We start from the raw sequence: 9,384 nt of genomic DNA on the forward strand, positions 1-9,384 counted from the left end.
AACTAGTAACCTAATTTAAAAAAAGAGATAAAGTTAGTTTGGCAGGACTTGTTCTGGACAAACCCATGCTGGCCCCTACTAATCACTACATTCTCATCAAGATACTTGCAAACAGAGTCATGTATAGTCCATACTATTTTTTTCTGGTGTTGAGGTCAGGTACTGGCTTGTATTTTCCTGGATCTTCTTTTCTGCCTTTTTTGAAGAGAAGGACAATTTTTGCTCATCTCTGGTTCTCAGGCACTTCACCCATTCCCCAAGATTTCGCAAAAATGATGGCAAATACTCAGATTGTTGGGGGCAATTACCTTACAGTTGTAAACCACTTAGACACTACTAGTTCGGTATGAAGCAGTATATAAATGAAGCTGTTTGTTTTTGTGAGTATGTCAGCACGTTCCTTCAATATTCTGGAATGCAGTTCATTTGGCCCTGTAGATTTGAACTGATTTAAGGTTAATTAAGTAATTCCTATTTAATTCATTATCAATCTTGATTTGCAACCAAGATTACTTGCCAAGGTGTCTGCTGATGCATGAAAACACATAGTCCTCTTTTTTTGGGGAAACTGAAGCAAAATAGGTCTTGAACAGTTCTGTGTTTTCATTATGATGTGTTAGCATTTTAGCATCCTAGATGAGCAGTGGCCCCACCATTTCCTTCATCATTCTCTTCCATATTTGAAAAAACAAAACCTTTTTGTTGCTCCTTGTTCGTCTAGCCAATCTCTGCTTACTTTGAGCTTTAGCCCTCCTTACACTATTCCTGTAAGCTTGGGCTACATATCTGTATTCCTCCTTGGTGATTTGTTCCTTCTTTTTTTATACAATACATGCTCTTTTTTCTTTTCATTTCCTCCTCAAGTTTACTGTACAATCACACTGACTTTTCAGATATTTCCTATTTTTCTTATTCCATGGAATTGTTCATGACTGTGCTTTTAGTAGTTCCTTCTTCATCAAATCCCACCATTTTTCTTTAGCATCTCTAGCCATGGGATTCTGTCCAATATTTCCCTGAGCTTAATAAACTCAGCTTTCCCGAAATCCAAAGTTTGGGCTTGACTATACTCTTCTTTGGCCTCTTCCACAGTCATGAATTCTAGCATTACACGGTCACTCCCCACTAAAGTACCAACCACTTTGATTCCAGTGACCAACTCTTCCTTATTGGTTAAGATCAAGTGCAAGATTGCTGATCCCCTTGCTGATCCTTCCTCCACCTTTTGAAACAGGAAATTATCTGCAAGGCACATCTGAAATTTGTTGGAAAGCTTATGCTTAGCAGAGCTAGCTTCCTAGCAGATATCGGGATGACTAGTCCCCCATAATTGGAGGTGACATCATGTGTTTCTGCACTGGGATAACACCAACCCTATGATGCCACTGTTGACTGTGCATGCCTCAGAAACTGAGCTCCAAAGTCTGATGAACCAGTTATATAGCGCTAGTGGCTACTAGCTCAACCCCAAGCAAGTTAGTCACTCAGCAGAAGCCCTGCTACCTTAGAACATATGCCCAGGGAAAGCATATGGCCAAAACGAACAAAGCTCCCACACAAGCCTTAAAAAACCATAGTCAAAGAGTTAAGAATGACCCCTAAAACACAGTTCACCTTCTGCTCTCTCCTCAGAAACTGAGCTCCAAAGACTGAGGCAGCTAATATACATGCTATGGCTGCTAACATATAATAGTATAGTATAGCTGTTCATAGTCTGTGTTTGATATCAGTTATACTGAATTGCCTAGGCTCTTGTTGTTCTTTCTGTGTTCTGTATATTTTTCAGAATATTATGATTATTTATGATCATATTCACAGCTTTTTGATTTTCTGTTTGTAATCTTTTCCCCCCTTCTGGTTACCACTTAGTCACATTCTGTGTCTGTGAACTGGACTGGGGACAGGCAGAGTCCTGCTCACATCATTAAATGTAGCTGCAATACTTACCCACACAGTGCAACACTATAAGGAACTCAGACTCTGATAAGCCAAAGGCATTTTCTGGCTCTTCTATCAGGCTCAGCAGGCTTCCACCTGAGCAGTACTCCATCACCAACACCTTCTGTTTGCTGATTTCCTGCATTTGGATTTAAGGCCAAAAATTAAATCCTATCTGTGGGGGCTAAATTGCTTACCTGATAGTGTAAAGTCAGTGACAGTATGTGCCATAGCTCCCAACATTTCTTATTTTCACAACTGAAGCTAGCACGAATTCCCTGCAAACCTAGTGTTATGACAGGTATACTGGGTTGTGGGGGAGGGGAGAGAAAGTCCTAACAATGTGAGGGTCTGAGGATGTTTTACAAATTGGGAATGGCATGTGTGTGTGTTAATGCCCTTTCCCCTTCTGCTCTTTTTCTGCTGAAAATAACCCACTGCCAAAAGCTATAGAATGTTTTTTTTCAATAGATAAAAGATGAGGATAGTAGGTGTTAAAGAGCAGCTGGGAATTGAAGGGTGGAAGAAAATGTGTGATTTGAGGAGGTAGTTCCAGTAAAATTAACTCTTCTACCCAGAAAAAGAACACAGTGAACAGAACAAAGACAAGAAATAGCGTCTGTAAGTAATGTTTAAAAAATAGCCTAAGCCCCTTCCATATGATGTGGTTCACTGCACAAATCTTATTCCTTTTCCAAATTATGGAATACAGCAGGGGATTCATAAGGAAGTAAAGATGAGGCCATGGATATTTATGGTCTGAAAACAGGTACACAGGCCAACAATATGAAGTGATATCATAGGAAACCCAGGTGGATCAAAGCTGAAAAACATATCCTCATCAGAAGGTTTTTAAAAAAGCCTTCCTGGATATAACAGTTAAACTCCCTCAAGACAATACAATTTAAATCCCAATTCACATATTTCTGAGAGAGAGAAAAAAGATAGAGAGAGTCTGAGACTGATAAAAATGCACACAGAAAATCAGTTCATGATAAGGTAGACTCTTGGCTGCTTCACTGCCCAGGATTGCTGTTAAGTGCAGAGGAAGCGAAGATTTTCAAGCCCACTAACTGCTTATTGCACTCAATCTGGATGAGGAACTTAGGTTGGTAATGAAAATTATGTCTCTGGCACTCATTCCTCATATTGACAAATCTGTACTTATTGGCCCTAAGGAGACTTCAAACCACAGGGTGCAGAGGTTACTTATGCACAAATTAGGAGACAGAGGATATGCCTCTTATTTTTAATTACACTTTTTGTTTCCTTCATGACTGTCAATGCTCAACACACTATTTTTTTTTAGAAATAAATAATACCCAAACTATACATTCATGAAAATCACATGGTACAACTCTCCTGGGACAATAAGAACCAGTGGTGTAGTGGAGCCAGGGCTAACAAAATCAAAGGCCCAGAACTTTTTTCATTAATAGGGATTATGACATCATCTGCTACCAGTACTCCCCCCCCCCAATAATTTCCTTTTTCCTGTACGGGATTTGTAGTTTTGTGAACTCAAAATTCTCTGCTTGAGAGCTGTAGTCTCATCTCCTGAACTAGACAACTAGAGCAGCGGTTCCCAACCTTTGGTTCTCCAAATGCTTTGGACTTTAGCTGCCATAATTCCTGACCGTTGCCAAGTTGGCTAGGGCTTCTGGGACCTGAAGTCCAAAAGAAATAGAAGACCAAAGGTTGGGAAACACTGCACTGGAGTTTTCTAGAGGACAATTCTAAGTACCTCACCAAACTAGAAATCCCAGGATTCGATTTAAGAGAGTCATAGTATAAAGTGTTATATCTGTGTGGTATCGATACACTCTTGGAAATGTTTTGTTTCCTTTCAAGATTTTGGGAGATAAAATATTCAGTAAAATTTGAAATAATGGAACAGAAATCTAGGTATATATCTAAACATGGACATGTTTGTAAAGGGCTTGGAAGGGAAGGTGTTATTTTATAGGCTATCAAGGCCTATAAAAGGAGAAGTCTAAATGCTGTGCTCAAAAAAGAGTGTGTCAGTGTGCCATGGCAGAAAATAAATAAATATATTCTGTACATATAAATAAATATAGTCGACATTATGTGGTTTGGAGAACATTTTATGTACCCAAATAAATGGTACTGCTGTGTGGACAACACATTACATATGGTGAAGGAGGGCCCATGCATACTTTGTGGATAAATAACAGAAATAAATAGGAGTTGGAAAAGGAGGTTTGGGTGTCTTGCGGTGTGGATGCCTTTCATTATGCTGCTACTATCATGCCAACATTATCATATCAATCAGCTCTCATTTTAGAAAGAAAAGCAAACTTACTATCTCTTCCACAGCAAACAGTTTGACAATGTTTTGGTGGTTTAACTTTCTCAGCACCTCAAACTCTCTTATCTGTAGTTCCTGAGGTCTCGGGTAACTGGCATTGTTGAAGACCTTGACAGCAACTAGTTCCCCTGATATCTGGTAGGGGAAGGGAGGAAACAGAAATTATTAAAGATGTAAGAACCATTTTACAGTTTGCATGTAAACAAGAAGGGAGAAAACCACACATCTTTCAACATACATCTTTTTAAAAAAATTTTTTTATAGCAAACAGTATCTTGAATTTTTACATACAATTTTACATACATATTTTTTTACATATACTTGTGGGTTAAGACCAATGATTGAAACATACAAAATTTATATATCTACATCTATATATTCACATCAACTGAGCAAGCTGAGGAGGCAAAAGCCTATCAAATAAAAAAAGTATATGCCTAATGGAAGATTATCAACAACAGTCTAGATCAGTGGTTCTCAACCTTCCTAGCGACCCTTTAATACAGTTCCTCATGTTGTGGTGACTCCTCAACTGATGGTCTTGGTTCCTAAGACCATCAAAAATATGTGAAAGTTTTGTTCAGTCCCCAAAGGGGTCGTGACCCACAGGTTGAGAACCTCTGGTCTAGATGATATTTCCTAGGGAAAGTGCTCCAAAGCTTGAGAAAGCACAGTCTCATGTCACTGGAAAACATGCCTTAAATATCCACAAGAGGGAGAAAAGGGCCTCTTAGGAAGATCTGTCTTATGCAGTAGAAGATAGACCTTCAGGCAATGTGGTCTCGGGCCATTTAAAGGCTGTATAGGTCATGACCAGCACCTTGAATGAACCAGCCATCTGTTTCTCCATATAATTTTAGATACAACAGCACAAATTGGTCCCAAGGGGAAGTTGTGCTGCTGGTATGATCCAAGTTTGCAACAGGAACCTAGGAATCAATGTCATACAAATGGCTATGTTGAGCTGTTTTGGCTTCCTAACCAGGGCAATCCTACCTTCTAGTATCTAAATCTGCTGCGAGGGTCTGATCTACTCTGGGCTTTTGATTCTCAAATCTCCCTCTCTTTCACTATCCATATAGTAACCATATATATCTGGACCTCTCATCTGCCTTACGTAGAGTAGTTTTGGTAAAAATGAAGTTGTCATTATTGCTTTTTAACCATAACTTCCAAGATCCCACAACCAACATACCCAGTAGTCATGCTAGCTGGGGATTCTGGGAGATGTTGCTTCCTAAAGAAGATTTTCTCTAACTCTGATTTTATTTTCACTTTAGTTGCTTGACCTGCTCCCAGGGCTTCCCAGCTAAGCAACATCTTCTCACCTTTTTACGTGCTTTGTACACACTGGCAGTGGCACCTTGACCCAGCAGATCTTCTCTTTTCCAGAGATAATTCTGTGTGCTTTGCATGGCCAGAAAGAAAATTGCCTGTCTACCAGCTGTAAGATAAATGGAAGCAGACAGCAAATTTTAGTAACAGACACCAGCCAAACCTGGTCAATTTTTCCATCAAGTGAGTTAATTCTCTTTCCACTTATGAGAATGCTATGGATGTGAATTACAACTTTAAAGCACTGCATCTCTGGAAGAAGCAAGGATGAATTACAGTATATACTTGTCTATAAGTCGAGAAATTTATGCCCAAAAATTGACCCCAAAATTCTGGGTTGACTTATGTACTGGTCAATATGGTAATGCTGATAATGGCAGCTCATTCAGTGACAAACACAGACACACCTTCCTCCTCGCTTTTCTTCCTTGCCTGGGAATGGGCTGCTGGACGCAAAGAGAATACAGGGCAATTTTTATTTCTATAGGAGCAACAGTTGATCCAGTCACAAAAACACACACACCTTACTCCCCACTTTCCCCAGTCAGCATACACACACACACACTTTCTCTCACTCCTTGCCTTAGCTCCTTTTACATTTGACTCTTCACCCCTGCAGCCTCCTCATCCTCTGTGAGCAGACAAGCCAACCTATGGACAGGCCAGCAGTAAAGAGCATCTGTTTTGGGGAGAATCTACTGTAAAAGTAGTTTCTTCGAGGGATTAAACAGGCAGAGGGTGCCTGTGACTGTTTAACCCCACTCCAAGGAAAAAATGGCAACAACTGGGGGTCTTTGGTGCTGCCTCGCTGTGGCAGAGAAACAGCCTCTGTCCACTGCCAGGGAAATGCTGAAGAGCCACCATGGACCTGAAGAACCTCAAGGTTTACCGTCTATTTATCCACGGGTCATACCAAAATAAATAACTTTGGCCCCAAAACGTGCCCTCAACTTATACATGAGATTGACTTATAGTCGAGTATATACAGTAATGACAGCAGCAACAGTTTTCTCCTATGTTTTTAGAGAATTACAATGCATAACAAGATGGTTCTTCCAAAAAGATTATTTATTTTCAGATATTCCCTTGTTGAGGTTTCAGAAAAGGCCTTTTCTAATGTTATTTTTAATACTTATATCTCGTGCCCAACAAAGTATCTCTAAGCGGCTTATAAAAATAAATATATGCATAAAATAAAAGCAGAATACAATAGAAAAACCAACACCATAAAACCTAAAGAACCAACCAGAGAAAAGAAAATAACCTTAATACATCCACAGGTGGTAAGAACATATAATATAATTTATTACAGAAAAAGACAGTCATCAGAATGAGGAGGAAAGCAAGTCTAAGTGGGGATCCAAAAGTTTCAAAGGCGTTTATTAATCAGAAAATCTTGTCAGCAAAAATGCTCTTGATTTTTTGACTGTAACAGATGCAAGTGGATAGTTAGAATAAGCATTTGTTGGAAATAGCCACTTCCCACTGAGACTCTTCCATTAAGTCAGTGCTTCTCAATTATTTCCTGTCATGCCCCCCCTAGGAAGAAGAAAACATTTTGCGCCCCCGCGCGACTGTAAATAGTATCATTTGTCTATAAAATTGTTATAAGTACACCTCTGCATAACACTGTATCCTGAGCCTCGCGCCCCCCCTGGGAGGCCCGCCCCACTATTTCAGAAGTACTGCATTAAGTGAATGATTTCTTTTCACTGCAAATGTAAATGTTCCTGTTTTATCCATGGATTTTATATTTTTAAGGCCTGTATCACATGTTAGCCTTACATGTTGGAGACCCACAATGTAAACCCATATTAGTTGTGACTAATGAAGTCCCATTACATGTATGAACTTTACAAAGGATTAACATTTAATTTAGCTTTAAAATTTGGTTGGTAATGGATTTAGTCACTTGTTTGCAGCTTAGCAGACATTTTTATGCCTGTTGCCTGTAATTTTTATCAATGTCACTGTTTTGTATTTCTGTTTCTATGATTTTGTGTATACCATTCTGGGATCCATTCAGAAGTTTATAATTTTTGAAAAAAATGAAATAAATCAAATGTGGACTGAGAAGCATAATTCAAAGGGTTCTTGATACAAAGATGATACAAAATTTGCTGGAGGCATCATAGGTATTGCCCTTTTGCAAGAAGGGTAAGCAAAGAGATTGCAAAACAGTTGGTTAAAGAGGAAACACTTTGTTTCCTGCTTTAGGAAAAAAGTAAAATTCCCTAAATTGCAACAACTGATTGCCATGATTAAAATTTGCCTCACCAGTTCCTCCTTAATCTAGTAGCATTTCAGGGCCCTGTTTTACATTTTATTTTTAAGCAGACAGGCTTCTTAACACCTTTACCTTTACCTTCTTAACATTTTTACTGTTAAGCATTATTTGTGAACAATACTGAAAAGTATGAATGGTCTCAACTTACCAAACTTCTTTTTAATGGTTAGGGATGCAAATCTGGATCTAAAAGCACCTCCTGGGTTTAAATAAAAATCATTATGCAAGATTAGCATTGGTCACAGCCATGTGGTGGTGTACTACTGCTCTACCACACAGTTCTTCCTGAATGAACTGAAGTTTTCATGATACATATTCAGGGGTAGCCCTGTTGGCCATGCAACAGTCCCCCACAACTAAGAAGGGAGTGGCCTCTGCCTGCATTGAGAACCCTCCAAACCAAATGGACTACAACAGAAACATCTGATCAGTGTTGCCAATTTCTGAGGAATTCCCTGGAATCCAGGGAATTTAATTAATTTCTTTCCGGGGATTTTGACTGAATAATAATAAATATTGGGGGATTTTGGTAAAACATTCCGGGGAATATCTTTTGAGGCTTGTTGGCAACACTGCATCTGCTACAACATGTAGACCTATGACTCTTAACACTGCCACTTTTCTTCTCTGGTATGATTTTTGACATCTTTTGCTTGATCAAGAAGCCAGTAGATCTTTGAAAGCTTGCATGATATATTTTGTGTATTTTGGCAACCCTATGAGTGAGACACTTCCCAGACCCCCTGTCCTCAACCACTCAGCACAGGTCCTCCAAGCTCAGGGCTATGGTTTCTTCAATTGAGTCTATCCATCTAGTATGTGGTCTTCCTCTCTTCCTACTTCCCTGTAACTTTTCTGGCATTATCGACTTTTCTATTGAATCATTCCTTCTCATGATGTGCCTGAAGTACAACAATCTCGATTTGGTCATCTTGGCTTCTAGGGAGGGTTCAGGCTTGATCTGTTCTCTAGGACTATATTGTCTTTTTGGACATCCATGGTATCTTCAGCACTCTTCTCGAGCACCAAATCGAAAAGGAATTGATCCTTCTTCCGTCAGCCTTCTATACTGTCCCGAATACAATGGATTGGACTATCCTGACTTTAGCATTCAGCTTTATGTCTTTACACTTTATAATATTGTCTAGTTCCTTCATGTCTGCCCTTCCCAGTCCCAGTCTTTTCCCAGTTTTTTGACTGCAATCTCTATTCTGATCAATGACTGATTCACAGTAGGGCAACTCTTCTACTACACTCATCCCTCCATATTTGTGGCTTTGATATTTGCGAATTTGATTATTCATGGAATTGATTAATATGTTCTCTCTAGGAATATCTAGGTCCTCCAGCACAACTCTATGGTCAACTTTAACTAAAAGTCACACCGAAAGACCTAGAGATTCCTAAAGAGAATACTCTACTAGACATCTGTAGCTCCTCCAGTGCAGTTCTATGGCCAGTGTCTGTCGGACGTTGACCACAGAGTTGCCCTGGA

General features: G+C 39.4%; 1 protein-coding gene across 1 annotated transcript in view; it reads right to left on the reverse strand.

The window, feature by feature from the left end:
- Window positions 1-8,085, reverse strand: part of LOC149315958 (inhibitor of nuclear factor kappa-B kinase subunit epsilon-like) — a 51,130-nt gene extending 43,045 nt beyond the window's left edge. The window contains exons 1-4 of the mRNA XM_089514491.1: window positions 8,038-8,085; window positions 5,596-5,711; window positions 4,262-4,402; window positions 1,948-2,077 (exon numbers count right to left, since the gene is read on the reverse strand). Coding sequence (XP_089370617.1) covers window positions 1,948-2,077; window positions 4,262-4,402; window positions 5,596-5,682 — 358 coding nt within the window. The 5' untranslated portion in view covers window positions 5,683-5,711; window positions 8,038-8,085. The remainder of the gene's footprint in view (window positions 1-1,947; window positions 2,078-4,261; window positions 4,403-5,595; window positions 5,712-8,037) is intronic.
- Window positions 8,086-9,384: the final 1,299 nt, after the last annotated feature.

This window comes from Sceloporus occidentalis, unplaced genomic scaffold (genome assembly GCF_023333645.1).
Source record: "Sceloporus occidentalis isolate IW3139 unplaced genomic scaffold, rSceOcc1.0.p SCAF_3, whole genome shotgun sequence".
NCBI classification, from domain to species: Eukaryota; Metazoa; Chordata; class Lepidosauria; order Squamata; family Phrynosomatidae; genus Sceloporus; species Sceloporus occidentalis.